This window comes from Mus pahari, chromosome 6, assembly GCF_900095145.1.
Source record: "Mus pahari chromosome 6, PAHARI_EIJ_v1.1, whole genome shotgun sequence".
Taxonomy (NCBI): domain Eukaryota; kingdom Metazoa; phylum Chordata; class Mammalia; order Rodentia; family Muridae; genus Mus; species Mus pahari.
Window position 1 is genome coordinate 100,327,263 of NC_034595.1, and position 22,438 is coordinate 100,349,700.

At 46.2% G+C, this 22,438-nt stretch overlaps 1 protein-coding gene across 2 annotated transcripts in view; it reads right to left on the bottom strand.

Moving 5' to 3' along the window:
• Ube4b (ubiquitination factor E4B) overlaps nt 1-22,438 on the bottom strand; it is a 91,639-nt gene that overhangs the window by 36,730 nt on the left and 32,471 nt on the right. The window contains exons 3-11 of one of the 2 annotated variants that reach the window (XM_029539503.1): nt 19,870-20,005; nt 17,479-17,566; nt 16,054-16,198; nt 13,470-13,698; nt 12,468-13,061; nt 11,696-11,830; nt 5,028-5,169; nt 3,313-3,413; nt 773-887 (exon numbers count right to left, since the gene is read on the bottom strand). In XM_029539503.1, coding sequence (XP_029395363.1) covers nt 773-887; nt 3,313-3,413; nt 5,028-5,169; nt 11,696-11,830; nt 12,468-13,061; nt 13,470-13,698; nt 16,054-16,198; nt 17,479-17,566; nt 19,870-20,005 — 1,685 coding nt within the window. The remainder of the gene's footprint in view (nt 1-772; nt 888-3,312; nt 3,414-5,027; nt 5,170-11,695; nt 11,831-12,467; nt 13,062-13,469; nt 13,699-16,053; nt 16,199-17,478; nt 17,567-19,869; nt 20,006-22,438) is intronic. The other variant, XM_021199526.2, reaches the window with a different exon arrangement.

Consider the following 22,438-nt stretch of genomic DNA (forward strand, 5'->3'; position numbering starts at 1 on the left):
CACAGGGGGTTGGATTTGCCTAAAGATGACGAGCTCAGGCGCTGCCTGATTGTTCCTGTGTGTCCACGAGACACCACTAAAAACTGAGCTCACCCAACCTCAGAGTAGAACAGCTCTACAGACAAGTTTTCTTCTTAAATCCTGAATTGTTCTTCCTTCCTTACTTCTCCCCCCAACCCCTCCACCCAATGAGATGAGGTCTAGCCTGGAACTTAACCATGTAGACCAGGCTGGTTTCAAACCCACAGAGACTTACTTGCCTCTGACTGGAGAGTGCCGAGATCAAAGGCCTGGACAGTGCTTTTACAAACATGTAAGAATTCGAAGGTCTTTAAACCAAGAGTTCTGAGTATACTAGATAGAAAACAGGGTGGACGTGTGCTGCCAGCTGACAATACCCATAGTGAGACCTAGGACCTTCTTATTTGCTTCCCTTTTAGTACATATTAGTTATGATGAGTTTCATGATGGCCTTTTTGCACACGCCCATAAATGTACTTTTATCACCTTCACCCCATTACACGGCAGCGTCTCCTTCCCACTCCATCCATCCCCTTCTCCCTCTTAACTTCAGGCCCTGGTCGCCTCTCCCTTCCCCTCCTGTCCTTTCCCAGCTTACCAGTGGCTTTATCACTCAGGAAGGTATCTATCTCTCCAGCCTGCAGCCCCCACTAGCTTCATGGGAGAGGTGGGGCTTCATGTGTCTCTCCCCTACCCCATGATGTGGTGTATCTAACCGCAGAGAGGCACTTAGCTAAAAGCTGGAGCATACCTGCTTGAACACCTCTTCATCCTGGTGAGTGGTCCTCACCAGCTCTTGAATGAAGCCGTACGGGAGATTCCTGCAGAGCATGTACGGCACGAGGAAGGATGGCTGTTGCAAGGACCTACAGATGCAGGAAGAGTAAGGGCTGTGATGGGGGCAAGTGGAGTGCCATGGCCTCACAGGCCGCCTGTCGTCACGGAAACACAAAACCTATCAAACATGCTGTACAACCATTACTTAGGCAAAGCATGACCTTTCTGACACTGGTGACATCTAGCCTTTCAAAGGAGACATCAGTGGAAACTGCAAGGACAACAAGTCTTTTTAAACGAAGCATTAGGGCTGGGGTTACTTCAGTGACAGGGCACTTGTCTAGCATAGGGAGAGCCCCAGGCTCTCAGGAGTAAGAGCACTGGCTGCGCTGGCAGAGGACCTGTCTGATTCCCAGCACCCTGGAGGTGGCTCACAACGGTCTGTAATTCCAGTTCCAGGAGATCTTAACACATTTTTCTGACCTCTAAGAGCACCTACAAGCACACACACACACAGGCACATTAAGTGAATCTAATTTTGTTAAATTAAAAAAAAAAAAAAATCCTTTTTCTGTCTCATCTACATTGAAGAAAAAAAGCCATAATCTCTTTCAAATTCTTTTTCTTTTCTTTCTTTCTTTCTTTTTTTTTTTTTTTTTGGTTACTTGGTTGTTTGGTTTGGTTTGGTAAGGTTCCTCAATTGGTGGCAGCGGCAGCAGTGTCACATTTAATCTCAGCACTCGGGAAACAAAGGTAGATCTCTGAGTTCGAGTCCAGCCTCGTCTACATAGGCAGGGTAGCCAGAGCTACACAGTGAACCCTTGTCTCAAAAACCAAGCAAACAAACAACAACAACAACAACAAAGTCCAAGTTTTTCTGGGTAGCCCCGGTTGTCCTGGAGCTCACTGGACGAGGATGGCTTTGCACTCAGAGATCTACCCGCCTGTATCTTCCACGCGCTGAGATTAAAGGCGTGCGCCATTACATCCAGCTTAGCTAGATGGATTTTAAAACGGAGCCCAAGGTTCAAACTAGCAATCAATTCAATTATTCCGCATCAATCTCTCCAGCTCTGTGAGATTACAGACATGTGGTGCTATATGACCTAACTGTCTTTCATTTTGAAAAGATTAAAAAGCATGTGGTTATAGTACAGGCAATAACCAAAATTTTTTAAAAAATCCCATTTTTTTCCATTTTTCCTTTAGCTGTTTTTACATGATAGACATGAAATATAGGGCTGGAGAAATGTGATGGCAGCAGTTAAAGAGCACTGATGGCTCTTCCAAAGGCCCTGGGTTCAATTCCCAGCAGTGGCATGGCAGCAATCGTTGCTAACTCCAGTTGCAGGGGGATCCAGTACCCTCTTCTGGCCTCTATGGCCACCAGGCATGCATAGAATACACAAATATACAAGCAGAAAAAATATACATACTCATAAATAAAATTTTGTATTGTCTTGTTTTGTTTTTCAAGACAGGGTTCCGGATGTCCTGGAACTCGGTGTATAGACCAAGCTGACCTTGAACTCATAAGAGTCTACCTGCCTCTGCCTCCCAAGTGCTAGGACTAAAGGCCTCCACCCCTGGCAAAAAAAAAAAATAAATAAATAAAATAAAATAAAATAAATGAAATATGCAATCTATTATTAACCTTGGAAGCAATACAAAACTTTCTCAAACAAATTATAGCAAATTATCCCAAATATTTTCCCTACAATTGTACTTTGTTTTATCTTGTTTTTATGAGACAGAGTCTCAATATGAAATGCAGGCGGGCCTGCAACTTACCATTTATGCCAGACCAGCCTTGTACTGGTGTTGCTCCTCCTGTCTGACTCCTGAATGCTAGGACTATAGATAATGTGCCTCCTCACCTGGTCTCCCTACCCCCATTGTTCTCTAATACCTAGTAACAGATAATCAATGTGGAAGCACATGGAATGTGGTTATTTTGTCAAAAACAGACAATAATCCCAAACACTAGGTATTAAATTATCGATATTCTGCCTTGGCTATACATATTTCAAAGTATAGAGAACTCTTAAAATATAAATAATATGTTCTGTACTACTTAGAAAATGAAGAAAACATTTTATTTCCACAGTTTTCATGAGGAGGAAATGCATCTTTACTCCTAAATACATCGATATCCTTAGGTGGATGTATGTTTATCGTATGTTTTTCCTGCATGTATGTGTGTTTCTGTACCACACCACATGGATACAGTGTCCAAAGAGGTCAGAAGAGGGCGTCAGATCTACTGGAATTGGGGTTACAGATACTATGCCCCATCATGTAGATGCTGGGAATTGAACCCAAGTCCTTGGCAAGAGCAGCCAGTGTTCTTAAATCTGAGTAATCTCTGCAGCCTGAGCTCTGAGGACTGAGACACAGTCACAATACAGGACCCAGAGTTATCAACATGGTGTAAAACAACTGGTGGCTGACAGGCCCTGAGCACTGGCCCTTGCCCCCCACCCAGAAGCAGCAACATGGGATCGTTCATCACACCTGGGCTGTGTGAGGGAACCTTGCAGCACCAGCGCCGTGTGGGAGATGCACTGCGAGCGGATGTTACTCAGGAGCTGGCTGACTGCGGGCTGGCTGCACATCTGAGGAGAGACAACAGTCAGCATACAGAACCGGAAAGGTGGAGAGCAGAGGCATGCCTATGAGATGGATGGCCTGCTTCTCTCTCGCACGCCCTCCGCAACTATGAAACGGCTAGTTTCTCCCTCCCTCCCTCCCTCCCTCGCTACGAAATGGCCTGCTTCTCTCTCGCGCCCTTTGCTCTTAACAGACAAAGTAAGGCAAGTATGCCATACCTGTACCCAGCTTTATCAGAGAAGATGGACAGAGCCACAGGGCACACCCATTCCATTTCCTTTGGGGGGAGGTATAACATACTCTGAGGCAGAGTCTTTTGTATAGTAGCCCAGGTGCATTTCCATCTAGAGCAATCCTCCTGTTCCAGACTCTCAGGGTACACCACCACACCTAGCATTATTTTGCTTTTGCTGAGATTAAGAACAACAGTTTGTCTTTCATATATAGTAGCTGTTTTCAGACAAACCAGAAGAGGGCATCAGATCCCATTACAGATGGTTGAGAGCCACCATGTGGGTGCTGGGAATTGAACTCAGGACCTCTGGAAGAACAGTCAGTGCTCTTAACCGCTGAGCCATCTCTCCAACCCCCAAGGACAACAGTTTCTAACGTCAGTCTGGTATTAGTGAGATGTGAATGAGGAGATATGGAATGAGACAGTGGAAGGTGCCAGGTGTGGTGGTGCATGCCTCCACCTCAGCTTCCAGATGCAAGTGGATCTCTGTGTTCAAGGCCAGCCAGGGCTACATAGTGAAACCCTGTCTCAAAAATAGGGCTGGGGAATGCTACTTCCTTGTCTTAGCACAGTCCTGCAGTTTGTACAACTGCAGCTTCAACTCCGAGGAACGTCACTCACTCATGCAGGCTGCGGGGACTCACTGGGCAACTGTGAAAAATCCAAGTTTATAGACACCTGCAATCCAGGGGACGGATGCTCTGTAATGTCAGATGTTTGTATGATTCTCTAAGGCACCTGGCATTATGGTTTCAATATAAATATGTCCCTGGAGGGCTTCTGATGTTATAGGTTCCTAGCTGGTGGGCATTTTTTGAGGGGTGAAAGGGCACCAGAGCTGTGGCTCTAGTTTCAGCAATGCACTGACTGATGATACAGTAGGATTGGGAGGTAAGGCCTCATGAAAGGAAGCAGGTCAATTAGAGTGTGACTGAGCAGTCTAGCTAGCTCATTCCAGGACTTCCTCTGCTTCTTGGTTACCGTGACAATAGCAATTTAGCTGTACCACACTAGTCTACAAAGATGCTCACCACATCCCAGAAACAATGGACTCATCTGATGATGGATTTAAGTATCTGTGAGCACAAGACACCTTTCTTGCTTTGAGTTTCCTGGACATTCTGTGCTAGCGCTGGAAAACTGACACAATCAGCAATTATCAGGACCACGGACATCATGGACAGACAGAGGAGAGGACTCCAGAGCCCAGGCGCTCAGACTCACAGCGGAGCTCTGGCATAAAGTCTACAAGGTGCTGTGAGTTCTCCAGGACTGGAGTCGGTTCTCACAGACACTGGTACCTAACGGCTGCCCCTGCGCAGGGTCAGCACACGCGTACATCAACACAATTTGCTTTCTCTCTGTTAACTCCGCTGCGCAGTACCTTTGGTGCTTTTTTTTCCTCTATTCCAACTCGGTCAAAGCACTCGATGAGGTAGTTCAGCATGTCCGTCTCTTTGCAGGTTTCAATGGTGAAATGGTCACTGTATGAATCCCAGTTGCTTGCTCCACCAGAGGCTCCCAAACTTTGGAGAAGAGAAAACAGATTGACAATGCTGTCCTCTTCTTCTAGAGCGAGCTTTCTAGAGCACAGCTGGCCACTCTGCAGCAGAAGGCCGGTTAGGAGCCTGCACCCACAGAGAAGCACCCCCATGCAGCCACACTGAAGCTCACGGCTGCTTTGTCTGCTCCCAGGCCAACCAATGATGTCTGGGAAACACGCCCTAGCCTGCCAGGGCAACCTGGCCTTGCTGGGGACGCCAACTTACAAATCAGAAGGACTAGAAACTGCTGCTGAGTGCTGAGCAGCTGGAGTCACCCACAGGTTCATGAGCCAAAACGAGTGGCATCGCTTGGGCAGACACACGTGGCCAGACAATGCTATATAGCCTCTCCCTTTAGGAGAGACGCTCCAAGTAACTACTAGGGTACCACTCTCATCCTCAAGATGTCTACACAGATCTGAAGACACTTTACAGCATCACAACAGGCCAGAGAATGCCAAGTTGGAAGGAGAAATGAATGTGTTTGCTATTGAATTTTCAGAAATTTCAGTGAACAAGGAAAAGCAGATCAGTGAAAACCAAATAAACAAAAATCTTTCACAAAGAGTAAGCGGACTCAGGGTGTGGTCCCAGCTTAGCTTGTTTGTTACCTGCAACAAGAACTTCCACTACACCTGCAGGGGGCGGTGTGGAGCCCTGCTACTACTTATAATAACTATTCCCAGACAAAGGCCAAGCATTACAATGGTGAGGACAAGGATACTGGACAAAGAAGCGGAGGTTAATCTCCAACAAAATGTATGTTCCATTACCACACTGATTTTTGTGTTTGTATTTAACACAAAAATCACGAAGAGATTAAGACAAGGGAAGAAGCAGGAAATTCTGAAATAAAGGGGAAAAGTTAGGCAAAAATATTCCCTATGGAAGATAATAGAGATGGGAAGACATCAGGACCTGACATCTCTCCTTCAACCCCACCCAGACAAAGCACAGGAACTAAGAGACCCAATAAGAACTGAGAGAGCAACAATAGGTTACACACTCAGAGAGACATGCGTAACTACATTTGGAAAATGTATGCATAAATCACCTTGGCATTTGGGGAAACACACACAGTGGACATGAGAATGGAAGTGGGGTGCAGAGGTGATGCAGTGCACAAGAAACCATGCTGTAAAGCCAAGGCTGTCCCCCAGGGTCTAACAAACTGAATTACTGTAATCTAACTCCAGTGTCTTAACATTTTTAAAAAGGAAAGAATGAGGTTGAGGGTAAGTCTAGGAAGGGGAAGGCCTCTAGGCTGCAGAGCACCTCGCCAGACCCAAGACAACAGCAGACGAAGTGGCCTGGAGCCGCTGAAGCAGAGTACGTTCGTTCTCACAGCAGCAAGGAGTGTTCGGGTGCACCTTACTCACTAAGCCACACTCTGGAAGGTCCCAACTGGCTAGATAGCAGAAGCAGGAACTGTGTGACGCGCAGGAGACATGCACCCAACAGTGGATACAAACCTACCGCAAGCGTGCTGACATAGCAAGCCCTGGGAAGTTCTCAGGGAAAGTCTGCCTGACCCACAGCAGCCTGAGTTTTACCTGGGACTCCCTATGTTCACTGAACAATCCACAGGCTTCACTACTACAGCCCTGCTCCTATGTGTAATTCAGTCATTGTCCTTGTAGCAGCTCTCACACAGGTCAGTGAAAACATAACTTGGTGGTTAAAAAATGAAAATTTTCAACTATTTCCTGATAAGCACACATTCAAACACTTTCTCAAGTGTAAAAAAAATTTTAAAAAGCAACATTTGATGCCAGTAGATCCTTGCCAGCTGCACGGAGTCTGGCATGGCACCCAGATGAGCACGTGACTTGTGCCTGAGGGTATGAAGCACCTCTGGTGTAGGCTCAGGCAGCCATGGGGTTACAAACAGCTCTCAGCAAGACACTCCACTGAACAATAGCAACACTCCAGGTGTCCCACTAGAATATGAAGTGGCAGGCGACCAGTGCCCTCATACACCTGTGATCCCTGCACTCAGGCAGAAGGGCAGATGCCTAAGATGACCAAGTATACAGAAGTCTATCCATCCTCTGCAAGACAACACAAAGAAGGACCTAAGGAAATATCAAGAGATTTTCAAAGCTAAGAGATGTTTCATGAATCAGACAGCAAGCAATTAGCTGATTTACATTAAAGGGGGATAAAGGTGAGATGAACCTTTAACCCACACAGAAATATAGAGAAAATCCTAGTTCTAGCAGATATTCAAAGTACCCAAGGAAATCATGATCCCAGTCTTGGAAGGGCCCCTCTCATCAACTCCAAGTCAACAGTCTGAGGTCAAAATGACAGCAAAGATTCTCAGCACATTCATCAGGAACACAGCCAGGGGGACCACAGCAGCAGTGGCAGTGGCATGGTCCCCGCTGCTCAGGAGCTAAGGCCCAGGAAGGAGGGCCACCAGCACTGATGACACAGCAGGTCCCATCCTCCACACTCATGATACTTGCACAACTCTGACATCCTAAAATCCTAGAAACATTTCATATTTAAGTCTCAAGAAGGGACAGGTTAAAAACTTATACCAGCATTTTCTAATAACTACATCAGCAGTCTGAGTTAATCAGCAGTATGAGGTGCTAATCTGTATTTTCTCAAACCTCATAGAATAGGAATGTAACAGAATATTCCCAAACAATGAAAATATTCTCAAAAATAACACACACCTCATGTCCAGACAGACTGAATTACATTTCAAGTGTATCAATAACAAACACCTGCTTCTTACAGGGTCCTTCGTGTTTCCTTCTCTAATGGGAATACTCATATTTCCATTTACCTGGGGTGTTCTCTCTACTCGAGCGCATTCGTGCCTGTGTGTGTGAGTGTCTGTGTGTGCTCACCACTGAGTGCTGTACCCTCAGGAGCTCACTGAATGCATTGGACATCCTCCTGCCTGTGTTTCCTCGCCAGCCCTCAAACCACACCCATGTGCCATACTGCCACACCAAGTTTGTTCTAAGCAGATCTAGGGTCCAAACCCAGGTTCCCAGGCATGCACCCTGACTCAGCCATCTCTCAAACTTCCCATTTACCAAGCTCTTCAGTATAGACCTTGAAATTCTGTATTTTCTCAAACTAAGGCCCAGAGTTAATCAAGTTCAAGCCAGCTGATTCACTCTACAAATGTGCATACAGGGCCGGCTGTGCTCTGTGCACCGTTGATGGTCCAGGGACTCTACAATGAATGACACAGATGAAGGCTGGTAAGTCTCTAAAAGTGGTACAATCTAAAACAAATTAGTATCTAAGTGCAACACAGTGAATAAAGGCAGAGATTGGGTGTGGTGCAGCACTTGGGAAGTGCATGAGTAGGCACGGGTCTGTTGTGTCCTGTGTTTCTAACATTAACACACTATGGTCAGACACTAGCCCCTGAGGAGATGACACTGGAGTCCAAGTCTGAGGAACGTTAGTAGCAAACTGCGCAGCTTTCTGGGACAAGTGGCTTAGAGAGGATATGAGTTCTCAGGGCGGTGTGACAAGATAAGCCTTCTCTTACTGACTCTTCCCTGAGACGATTCTTTCCATAGAAGGAATTGTCCCTGACCCGTCCCCCCCCCCCCGTTTTTTAAAATATTACATTTATTCATTTAATGTGTATTTGTGTGTGCATATGTGCATGTTTGTGTACATGTGTGAGAGCATGTGTATGTGACCATGTATGTGTGTGTGGTGTGTGTGCATGTGACACAGCACAAGTATGGAAATAAGAACATTCTCAGATGTCAGGTTTCTTTTTCTCCTTCACCATATGTGAGTCCTTGGTTGGAACTCAGGTTGCCAAGCTGACGCTGTGTAAGCATAGTGTGTGCTCGCAACTGCTGAGCCACTCCCAGCCCACAAGTCTTTAGGTTTAAGTCTAGATTCTGTATATGAGAGAAAAAGTGTTATTTGTTTTTCTGGGCCTGGCTTATTAATAAAATGACCTGTAGGTATTAAAGTCCTTCCACAACATGAACTCTCAAACAAGGAGTGTCTTCAAGGTTGTCAGCATACAAGCCCTTTACCTGGGGCAGCACTATTATTCCAAGATGATTTATTTCTTACCTCTGAAGGACAACTCCGTGGGACTGCTTTTTAGTTTTCTTTTTTAACATGATCATTCTATTGTACAGAAAAAATGACTCATTTTCCTGCATCCCACAACTTCACTTAAAGTGCTAGTAAACCTTACAGCTTCCTGGTTGGGTCCTCTAACATAGATCACAGAGATGGACAGACAGTTAAAGCTATTTGTTGCTCTCGCAGAGGACCAGGCTTGGTTCCCAGCACCCACATGGCTGTTCACAACCATCTCTAACTCCAGTTCCAACCTCTTCTGGCCTCCCAAAGCACCTGCATGCTTCCAAGTGCACATACATACACCCAGGCATGTACACATAAAATAATATAGTTTTAAAAAGCTACAGAATCAGGCTGAGGTAATGGCTCAGAGATAAAGCACACCAGATGTTCTTCCAGAGAACCCAAGTTCAATTCCCAGCACTGTCACATTAGCAACTATTAACAACTGAATGTAAATCTAGTCCCCAAGGCTCCAAGAGTGCCAGGCACCAATGTGATACAGACACACAAACGCAGACAAAATAACCCTACACATAAAATAAATCTTAACAAAGAAAAGGAGGAGAAGGAGAAAGCTATAGAACTACATCTCCTGTACATAAAAATAATCTGACTTCAGGGAACAGTGGTGGCGCACGCCTTGATCCCAGCACTGAGCAGGCAGAGGCAGGTGGATCTCTGAATTCAAGACCAGCCTGGTCTACAGAGGAGTTCCAGGAAACCCTGTCTCAAAAAACCAAAACAAAAGATAATCTGACTTCTTTCTTTTACTTGTAATCTACAATAGACAAGCCAGATATCTCATTTCAATGTAGCCAAAGAAGCCTTGAGTCAACTGATAAAAATGTAACCTTGCAGCCGGGTGTGGTGGCACACGCCTCTAATCCCAGCACTCGGGAGGCAGAGGCAGGCGGATTTCTGAGTTCGAGGCCAGCCTGGCCTACAGAGTGAGTTCCAGGACAGCCAGGGCTAAACAGAGAAACCCTGTCTCAAAAAACAAAAACAAACAAACAAAAAAATGTAACCTTGTAACTGAGCCTAAAAACACTGCCCCTTCTGTCCAAGAACAGAAGCCACACAAAGAACCGGAGCAGCAGAGATGGGAACAGGGAGAGGCTGCCTGCCACTGCTCCGGTCCAAATCCCACAGTGCACAGAGAATGCACTGGCGATGCTGGGCAAACAAAGTCCCACAGTCCCACCACAGCAGTAAGCACAGAACCTGAAGCTCAGGCAAGGCTGGACACCGGGAACCTACAAAGTGATGTGTCAGTAAAAGCAGGACGTGATCTGCTAAAGAACTAAACAAAAGATTCACCCACAGATACCTCAAACAAAACAAATGAAGCATTTTTCCACGTATGGAAGCCATTCCTAGGGATGTCTGCTGTGTGAGCTGTTGTCACATGGATGTTACAGGCACAAGAAAGGCACCATTGCCTTTGGGGATATTTGCTTGGGAAAAGGTAATAAAATATTCAACCTAATACAAACATCAATCTTTTGAGGTCAACAGTCACCCTGCATCAACATTCTCTCTCTTCAGGAGCTGCCAAACTTAATGAAGCACACCTAGCTCCTGCTGCAGTCTCTATTTCTTTTCTTTTTTTTTTTTGGTTTTTCGAGACAGGGTTTCTCTGTATAGCTCTGGCTGTCCTGGAACTCACTTTGTAGACCAGGCTGGCCTCGAACTCAGAAATCCGCCTGCCTCTGCCTCCCAAGTGCTGGGATTAAAGGCGTGCGCCACCACGCCCGGCTGCAGTCTCTATTTCTAGCCTGTAGTTATTTGTGCTGGGCACAAACACAAACTGGGTGGGTCCAGAGGGAAATTCAGTTGAAGGCGTAGAAACAAAGGGTCATTAAATTTGTGTGCCCCAAATCATCTAGAAATGCAGTTTTTAACCCAGTTTTCGGAGTGGGAGGCATTTAGTGGCCCCAGAAACGAAAGGCCACTGCTTGAGACTCAAGAGATGCTCAGGGAGACTCAAGGTCAGATGTAAAAGGAGAATCCCAGTTACACTGGACTGCGTGATATGGAAGGAATGGCCACACACACCGAAACCGCAGTGCTATTCTTCAGTACCTGCGATCCACACAACCATACTCAGGATCGCGCTGGCGATGAGCAGTGGAGGCCCCTCATCTCCTCCTAGCAGGGGAGCTTAGGACTGAGTGGGGGTTCAGCTCTCTCCAGGCATGTGACAGGTGACTCAGATAGCTGTCTTACCAGTTTAATGAATTGTCTATGTGTCGCTTCTTACCAGTGTAAGGTCCTCTCACTTCAGTGCACGCTTGCTAGCCTTCCTCAGTGAACACTACCCTGTCTGGACTCAAAGCAGAGAGCTCTCAGCAGCGCTCGCTAACGTTAGTCCCTAAGCACCTAAAGCACATGCAGGGGCAAGACTCCATTCTGCCGATACCTGGACCCAAACTGGACATAAGAAAAATCACCATCATCACCACCTTCATCCTCCTCCTCATCTTCTTCTTCATCATCATCACTACTGTCCCCAGAAAGTGCGAGGAAGAAGAAGGAGAAAGGGCTGTCGGACATACTACCACAACAAAAGCAAAAAAGGTCATCAGGGAACAGAGGACAGAGGGAACAGGAAGCTGCTGCAGCAGGCTGTCATTTTAAGTAAACGTCACACGCAGAAGCTGACATGCAGAAACAACACCCTGGGTTACAGAAACACGCAGGAACATTTGAAAAAGGAGGCCACCGGATTCCTGGGCTGCTGCTGTTTTCTGAGAGGCTAGAACTACATGCAATCAGACGTCAAGACATAAACGCATGACTCACAGAAAGAGCAGACACCGGCCCAGTCCAAAAAGGCATCCTGTGACCCCCAGTTCTCAAAGCACTGACCAGAGTCTCCGAGGAAGGGCTCATGGACTAGAGCACATAAGAATGTGGAGGGCTTTGGTTTTGTGCAGACGACAGGAGGAGTGACGATATGGAGGAGGGGGAGCATACAACACGGCAGTCTTCACTTCCTTGTGGACCAAAGGCTGCTAGAATCATGGAGGCAGGGTGCATGCCTACCACAGCTAGTGAGCGACACAGGTTAATAACCCAGCGACTCCCAGAATTCAACTGAGGTCAGTGTCACACAGCAGTTCTTTCCAAACCGTGTTAATTTCCTCTCCCTGCACTGCAAACACACACGCAGCTCTCCTGCAAATAAATACCTAGGAGAGATCCGCAGGGAGGAGGGACGTCTGCTGGCGGCACTGGGCGAGGCAGGTGGGAAGGCGGGGACCCTGCTGCGGGGCCTCTGTCTGGAGGAGCTGGCAGGTACTGCCCGGGGACTACTTGCATGGGCAGGGAAGCCTGGGGAGTTAGCCAGAATGGAGGATCGTGGGGTGGGACAAGGTGAAGACCCCCACAGGTGCGTGACAGTGTAGGGTCGATACCTCTGGGATGAGGGCTGGCTTCCAGCAGCAATTCCGGAAGCTGTGCTGTGAGGGCTGAGGGGTGGGGAAGGCAAATCTGCCGGTGGGGCTACACCGTGGGGGCTGTGGGACTGGGAAGGCAAATCTGCCTGTGGGGCTACACCATGGGGGCTGTGGGACTGGGAAGGCACAGCTGCCTGTGGGGCTACACCGTGGGGGCTGAGGGACTGGGAAGGCACAGCCGCCTGTGGGGCTACACCATGGGGGCTGAGGGACTGGGAAGGCACAGCCGCCTGCGGGGCTGGGTGGGAAGGTGAGGCAAAGGATGGGCTGAGCACTGGCACAAAACTCCATAAACTGGCAGAGGGGGCAGGGCTCGTTTCATAGAGGCTGAGTTGGTTGAGAGACCGAGGGAAGGGAAAAAAAAAAAAAATCAAAGAAAAACTTGAGATAACTAAAAATGGATGATGTCAGTTTTTAAAGGATAGCACATTTATACTACACACACTAGGAATTTAAGTAAATAAGCATTTGAAAAATGACCAGACTCTAATTACTACGTTCATATAGATGACCCCTTTCAAAGAATACTGTAGCACACGTGTGTCTAAAATTTAACTGACCAACAACCTAACCACAGAATGCTAAAAAATCCAATCAAGGAATGGTAAAGCCACACCCCCTTTCCCCTCTCTCCGCCCTCACATCCGAGACACAGATCAGCCCTGTAAACACTCACTCAACATCTGCCACAGCTGTTTTACCACCAGTGAGACAGCAGAGAACCACAGCACTGACCTAGACAACGAGCTGGTGCTGAAGGAGCCCATGTTGCAGAACATGGGGCTCGTTCCTGAACTGGAGCCAGTGTTCAGCATGAGAGTGCGGTCTGGTGACCGAGCTGCCGTGGCGATGGGCTGGGATGTGGCTGTCAGACTGGCAAATGGATTTTCATCTCGTGTCTGAGTGGACATCATCAGTACTTCCATTAAAATCTGGCCAATCAGATCCTTAAAATCAGAGAACACTGTTGGGAAGGCAGAGTGAAAAGCAGGTTATTTGTAGGTCCTCATTTATACTGTCCTAATAAGCCAAAAGAGCCACACTGATTCTGTGTGGTGTGATCCGGGACTAGATTCTCAACAGTGAAAGGATTTTAGCTGAAACCCAAAAAAGCTCTGGTGTGGTTCCCAATAACTTCTTTTTCTTCTAAGAAATTATTTTATATTTATTTGCGTCTGTGTGTGTATGTACACAGCGCCATGCAGAAGACGACGACTTTCAAAACACCCTTCCATCCACCCACATGGGTTCTGGCGATGGCACTTAGGCCACCAGGCCAAGGAACAAGCAGCTTTATCCATGGAGCCATCTCACTGGCTCAGTGCATAGGACTGTCCAAGTTTTGGGCAAACACACTATAACTGAACAGATTGTTGCATTAGAGGAAACTGAGGGAAGCATATGCATAAGCTCTCTGAACGTCCTCGAATTATTTTCTATAAATATAAAACTATCCCCAAATTAAATCTTATTTCAATCAAGTTAGAGTGCAGTCAGGGATCTACTGTTAATAGATGTTATCTGTAGGAGGAGCCAGTCTCTACTAGAACTGCCCTTACTATACACCATAACACATGCAGCTCAGCCAACACAGACTTTACAGAGTCCAAGGCTCCAAACTGAGCCACCCCTGGTTTCTGAAGCAGATTCCACAGTCTAGCTCCTTTCTTATTCTTTGCAGATCCTACTTGACCACTGTTGGTCTTTGGATGCATTCTGGATATCACTGAACCAAAGCCCTGTTCTGTGGCAGTTTCACATGGTTAGAGAATGTCTCAGTCAGGGTTTCTATTCCTGCACAAAACATCATGACCAAGAAGCAAGTTGGGGAGAAAAGGGTTTATTCAGCCTACACTTCCATAAAGGAAGTCAGGACAGGAACTCACACAGGTCAGGAAGCAGGAGCTGATACAGAGGCCATGGAGGGATGTTACTTACTGGCTTGCTCAGCTTGCTTTCTTATAGAACCCAGGACTACCAGCCCAGGGATGGCACCACTCACAATGGGCTGGGCCCTCTCCCACCTTGATCACTAATTGAGAAATGCCTTACAGCTGGATCTCATGGAGGCATTTCCTCAAGGAAGGCTCCTTTCTCTGTGATAACTCCAGCTTGTGTCAAGTTGACACACAAAACCAGCTAATACAGAGCACTAAAGATTACCACTGATGTGTACAAGGGCATTATGACATATGATATCCTTAGAGCTGACACCAGAGTATCTAGTGGCAAGTCTTTAAAAGCTAAGGCTGCTCAGCTTTTCACAGCTACAAGTACTAAGAGGTTATCCCATCAGAAACTGACCCACCTTCCAGGAACACAGAAATTTCACTCTCTTGCAGAAGACAGGCCAAATAAAAGGTAACAGTAACCACGCTAACAGGGATTGCTTCAGTGAAAACTCATCTTATACAAAACACCTTCCTAAAGACCAGGGATATCCATCCATGAGCAGAGTCAGGGTAACTGCATTATACGCCAGTGTAAACCAAAGCACAAACCCTGCAGCACACTACCCCTGCTGCAAGCAATTAGAGAAACAGAAAGCCCAGTGCTCAATAATGCTGTCTTACAACGCATTTTATTATTTTAAGTATAGTTCAGCACAGCTGACCTCTTAAAACAGAAGCCTAGGACAACAAAATAAACCCATACCCTAATTTGCTAAGTAATTTAAGAGAAAGGCCTCACTCGACTGTCTACAAATCGCCTGGTAAGCATTCTGATCCTAAACGATGAATGATATGCAGAAAGCAGCTCACTGCACTGCAGCTGAGGTCAGCTCACTCCAGGTGCAAGCGGGCAGCTGCGTCTTGGGGCCCGCCCAGCACGATTCTACCATACAGAAGGAGCTGATGCCTTCTCAAAGAGTCTTCTACCATAAAGGAAAACTCCCTGCCCCAGACAGGGAAAACCATTCGTTTATTTAGTTTTCTTCTGTAAAATTACATTATCAGGGCTGGAGGAATGGCTCAGCAGTTCGAAAAGCTTGCTGCTCTTCCACAGGACCCCACCTTGGTCCCCAGTGCCCACACTGGGTGCCTCACAACCCTGTGCAACTCCAACTCCAGGGAGGGATCTAACGCTCTCTTCTAGCCTCCAGAGGTACCTGCGCATATATATATATGCACCATACACACACACATACATAAAAGCAAATTAAAAAAAAATCATTTAGCAATACCATCAGGGAAGAAAGTGACCACACAGCTGTGTCCCCACCAGAAGCAGCCCCATAACAGGAACTGCAGTCCTACAAGAAGACAGAGACCCACACGGCCTCACATCCTGTATGGAGTTGCTCTGACAAGAGTCCCACCTTCTTTTGGGTTCTGTTTAAACTGCGCAGAGAGAGAAGAAAGGAAGATGACATCTCTGTCGCGGTCCTTCCAGGAGACACGGAAGATCTTACAGACCAGCTGTAAGGCCTGCTCTTCAGACACCTCAGGACCTGAAGAAGGCTCCTAGTGGGGAGGATGTGAGGGTTAATCTGTAGTAGAAGACCTGCATTAAGACATTTTGTTCCAATCTGATTCATTTATTAACAAGGACATTTTTAAATGCATAAAACCATCTAGCCAGGCAGGTGACACAGTGAACACAAGGCCAGCGTGCTTGGCGTGCTTCCATCCTCACTACTCAACTATGCTGATGATGTACAGGACTCTCAAGATCCAGGTTCGTGATATTGGTATAGAACCACTTTTCCTCAAGGATATTTTACAGATGTTAACATGTCTCACTGATTACGTGTCAGATACATTATCACATAAAAGAAACATGAAGAACTCCATGAACAGGACAGAGACAACCTGGAGGCTAAGGTCCAACTTCTCTTTTGTTTATGTTTTTCAAGACTAGGGTTTCTCTGTGTAGCCCTGGCTGTCCTGGACTCACTCTGTAGACCAAGCTGGCCTTGAACTCAGAAATTCGCCTGCCTCTGCCTCCCAAATGCTGGGATTAAAGGCGTGCGCCACCACTGCCCAGCTTAAGATCCAACTTCTAACAATCACCAGCATGTCATCAAAGCATTTCTGTCAACTTCCTGAATGGAACATGGTATACTAACCTTTACCACCGTTGACACCCAAACCCAAGCCACTTGAGGTTAGGGAACAAAGCTCAAATGAAAATAAAACAGAAAGGCCTCCCTGAATTTTTACTTGCTGGTAGACTTTACATATCCTTGTTTTAATTACTTCAGAATATGCCAAAAATATGATTTACTGTCTTAGTAGAAAAGCCACAAAATTAAGTTTTACTCATGAAAACACGGACCCAGCCAGTCGTGGTGGGCTGTCTTTAATATCCACACATATTGAACAGACACACACATCAGGGAGCACCCTAGCCTAGATAGGGAGGAGTTCCAGGCTACCCAGGGCTAAACAGGAGGACTCCATCTCACAAGAAGCCCAAACTGCCCGCCTGCCAGACCTCAAAAGCATGCAGCCAAGCCAAGCAGAATGCAAGGGTTTCACTGTACAAAAAGGCCGAATGCTGCTGCTGCTAAGCAGACTAAAGCTGGAATGTGCTATCTGTAGTTCCAGCTCCTGAGTCTGACACAGGTGGACCACCACTTCCAAGCTAGCTCAGACTAAAGAGTGAGAACTTTCTGGGGCGGGGCTGAGACTAAGCATCCTTCAAAAGGCCAAGGCTAGCCACAGACAGACAGACATGCAGACAGACAGACTCTCTGGCTGGGGCAGCACTGAGAAGTGAAGCACCCTTAGCCCTCACTGACCTTGTCACTCAGGCTCCGTTTTTCTCTTCGGTCGTTCTCGTCCACCTCCATATTCTCAATTCCCGAATCCACATCCACCTGGGACATGCTTTAAATACAGAAGACAAACATGTCTTTCCTCTTTTCTAAAACTCGAAGCATCAAGGATCACTGGTCAGGAAAGCACAGTAACACTGGTTCCCCCCAACCCCATGTTCCTGTGAATCTAACAGCTCCTCCCAAACTGGCAGTACATAGCATCCTGTCCGTCTTACGTGCTGCAATCGTTTTTCCCAAGGTATCATTTCCTTGGGCTCACTTTCAAAAATGAAGAAATCAGCAAAATGGATTTTCAGGACAAGCTATTTTTACACAGTACAGAACACAAGCATCTTTACAGCGCTGGCTGTCCGGCACATGCATTCAGACGACCCCCACGATGACACTGACAAGAACACTGTCCTGCCATGTCTTTCACAGATGTGTGGGATTTGCGAAATCACTTCTGTCCCCAGCAGTCACCTCGTCTCCAGCTGACTTCCTTCCTTTCTGGCTTGACATACAAGTCAAAACCCACGGCCCTTACATTTCTGACTCTGGTGGCTTTCGGCCTGTAGTGTACGTAAAGTTCTATACTTTTCATTAGATCAAGGTTGCTGGTTGCACTGCTTAATCTGTATGCTTAGTCACCTTCTTCCTCTCCTTGATCTATCTGGCCAAAAGAGACATGTCTGAAGTCCTGGAGGATGGTTTTAGGGATGGCAATTTGCTGCCTAGCGCTCTGTCGGCCTTCACTTGTACAATACGCTGATGGTAGATTACTATGTGTGCATATTTGCAATGGGCAGAGCTCTGATAAACTCAACATCATACTAGAATCGTTTCATCTAACCACTGGAATTGGGTTAGAAGATAAACAGTAGTCTGTGGGTTAGAGGATACACAGCAGTCCACAGGTTAGAGGATATACAGCAGTCCGTGAGTTAGAGGATACTCAGCAGTCCATAGGTCAGAGGATATATGGCAGTCCGTGGGCTCCCTTCACTCAGTTCACTCACTCAATACTATGAAACCAAAAGTTTCATAAACCAACAACTCAGAAGTTATGAACTTTTAATCCCAGCACTCGGGAGGCAGAGGCAGGCGGATTTCTGAGTTCGAGGCCAGCCTGGTCTACAAAGTGAGTTCCAGGACAGCCAGGGCTATACAGAGAAACCCTGTCTCGAAAAACCAAAAAAAAAAAAAAGAAGTTATGAACTGCATGCTGCTGAGCGGGAGGGTGAAGTCCTATACCCTGCTCCACTCTGCAGGTGGGAGTCCTCCCTTTGCCTGGCTTATCTGCACGGTACATGCTATCTGCTCATTGGTCATTTGGTAGCTTAGTTACCAAACTACTTGCCTTCAAGTATCTCTAACTTTACTCACCAGTGGACCCTAAGTCCCGGAGCGGTGACACGGAGGAAGCACTAAGGCCTAACGTAAGGAAGGAGCTATTTCTGGTACTACATGGTAGGGCTCCAGGATGAGACACTGTTATGGTTGTTGTTGTTAGTATCATTTACAATAATAAAGAATCGGGCCAGGCAGTGGTGGCGCACGCCTTTAATCCCAGCACTTGGCAAGCAGAGCGGATTTCTGAGCTGGAGGCCAGCCTGGTCTACAGAATGAGTTCTAGGACAGCCAGGGCTACACAGAGAAACCCTGTCTCGAAAAAAATAAAAACAAACAAAAAAGAATCTAAGGGTACTTGCAGTAATTACACCCTTTATGGCTTCCCTACTATAGATGGCTGTTCATTATCTCAACGCAATCTGAGGTTTTTGACTTCTGTCAGATCTCACGACTGTTCTACACACTGGCATTATCTACCATTTATACACGGAGATTTATTCAGGTCTATCTCATGTTCATTATGAGGCCTTTTTTTTTTTTTATTCACTCATACCTTACATATCATAAAAGACATTTGGAGGGGGCTGGAGAGATGGCTCAGAGGTTAAGAGCACTGACTGTTCTTCCAAAGGTCCTGAGTTCAAATCCCAGCAACCACATGGTGGCTCACAACCATCCTTAATGAGATCTGATGCCCTCTTCTGGGGTGTCTGAGGACAGCTACAGTGTACTTATATATAATAAATAAATAAATCTTTATTAAAAAAAAAAAAGACATTTGGAATTAGAGCTCAAGTTCTATGGAAAGACGGTACCTGCTTGTAACTGCTGAGCCACATCTCTAGCTCATAAGACACTTGGCACTAACAAATATAAAAACATTTCATGTAGAACAGAAAACACCTCAACTTAGGAATGAAGTTTGTATTCAGTTTGATAGGAATACAACTCTCTGGGTTATCACTTCAGCTGGCTAGAGACTAAGACTTCCCTTCCTACTGACAGGGAGCACCACATTACCTTTTCTCACAGGAGACGCCATCGATATCCATGCTCTGGGAACGGGAGAGGGACTGAGACTGTGTCTCAAGGCTGTTGGAAGGTGAGCTGCTAAGAGAACTGACGCCTTCGCTGCTCTGGCTCCGATGGGCAACTCCTACACAGGCAAGGCAAGAGAGAGAAAGGCCACGTGACACAATGCAAGGCCAAGAGTGAAGGCAGAGGTTAACACAGGTGCCCTTGGAATGCTTGACAATAAGGATCCTGTCAGACGAACCAGGACTGTAACAAAGAGGTCCTGATTTATCACTGTGCATCACTTAAGGTCAGCAACCGAGCGGCACGTGATGCCTGAGAGGACTCACCGCCTCTCCTTCAGCAGGTCCAACTGGAGCCTGAAGCCAGGTCTTTGCTACTTTGTGGGGCTTTCCCCCTACCCTTTATCTCCCTGGGGTTTCACCCCCATCACTAGATAGGAAAGAAAGAAGGAGAGAAAGAGAGAGAGATCCCTGAATCCAATTTCTTTTGTTTCGTCTAGTAATAAACCTCATCGAATCTCTTCCCCCCACCCCCAAAGACCAACCCCCAAAGCTACGGCTCAGGAGCACTCACATTTATATACCTCCTGACAAGTTCCCAGAATTCCAAACATCATACAATCACAGAAACTATCCGCAGCTGGCAAAAACCAAACCTCTGCTAGAGCATGGGGCAAATCATAGTCAGCTGCTGCACTGAAGCAACCCAACATCTCCACACCTGCGATTCAAATGAAAGCACACTCATAGTATTTCTGTGTTTTTTAAAGAAACCACAATCTCAGAATTGTTACTACAGTGCCCCTGAACACAAATTAAGTTTTGTGACAGTATAGAAAGTTCTTGTTTTCTACGCTGTCATAAGGGTTGGTAGCTGATGTCTTTACCCATTATGTTAGCCATTTCACCGACCCAACAGGACAGAAAAACTCTTGAAATGGACTGAAAACGAGATATACTAATGGACTGACAGACATGCAAAAACAAACAACAACAACAAAAAAAACAGTAACAAATGTCGATGGCAGAATCCCGATGATGTGGGTGTGGTTGTTTGTGGGCAGTCTTTCAACTTTGCTACAAAACTGAACTCACATATGCTGAGACGAAGCCTGGCTTCAACTGCCCTGTCTCCTGTGTACTGATCATGGGTCTGTTGATGGAATGTGTTGGAGGGAAGAAAAAGCTGACCCTGCCATTGTCCCTACAGAGCTTATGGTGGCACGAAAACCAGCATCAGGAAGAGGAACAGATTATTTCTCAGAGAACTTTGCTCAATGTGTTTAAAGTTATGTTTGTTACAGAACTTTAAAATTCACCTTAGCCAGGTATGAGGCATAGGCACCAGGGTCTCTAAGTTTGAGGCCAGCCTGATCTACACAGAGAAAATCTGTTTCAAAACAAACAAACAAACAAAAAAAAAAATCAAAGGATGCAAAACGGTTGCTAGGCAAGCACTCACAGTATTTATTTATCTTTGTTCATAAAAAGGAAAGTGAACTGAGATGCTTACAAATAAACCAATTATCACCAACCTGCTGAGATAACTAGTAACTGTGGTAAATGTAACCGTCCTGGCATCATGAGGAAGAGAGCCTGCTTGTCTCCACTGTCTCCTCACAAGGGTATCACAAAAGCTCCTCCGCCATCTTCAAACTCATACCAATTTGTTAAAACTAGTAAAGGACTCACAAAAGGAAACTGCAAGCTAGTCACTATTCCTAACAAGTATCAAATAGAACATAAAGGGCACCTCACGCCATCAGAGTTCTGAAATAAGACTTAAAATTCATTCACTCAAGGGCTGCAGAGATGGCTCAGTGGTTAATAGCACTGACTGTTCTTCCAGAGGTCCTGAGTTCAATTCTCAGCAACCACACGGTGGCTCACAACCATCTGTAATGCGATCTGATGCCCTCTTCTGGTCTATCTACAGACAGCTACAGTGTACTCATATACATAAAATAAATCCTTTTTTAAAAAGCCAAAACAACTCATTCATTCAAGAGATATGGACCAAAAAAAAAAAAAAAGGGCAGGATTATTTTATCAATCACAGAAAAGACAACTTTATACTGAGACTGATTAACGAGGAACTTAACTACATAATTTACATTATTTTTTTTTAACTTATGGGCTGAGTTGTTGTCTCTGTTGGTAAACAGAAAGACCTGACCCCACGAGAAAGCCACCTTCAATGCTAGCCTGGGATGGCAGAAGGCAGGGAGATGCCTGAGGCCAGTTTAGCTAAAATGGCCAGTGCTAAGTTAGGCAAGAGACACTGTCTCTAAAACATGAGGTGGACAGAGACTTAGAAAACATTTCGTGTTCACTCTGGCCTTGACTGGGGTGCACGCACACGAAACACAGGAACTTTAAGACAGAGTACTTATACTGGTTTTGTGTCAACTTGACACAAGCTGGAGTTATCACAGAGAAAGGAGCCTCCCTTGAGGAAGTGCCTCCATGAGATCCAGCTGTAAGGCATTTTCTCAATTAGTGATCAAGGGTGAGAGGGCCCCTTGTGGGTGGTGCCATCTCTGGGCTGGTAG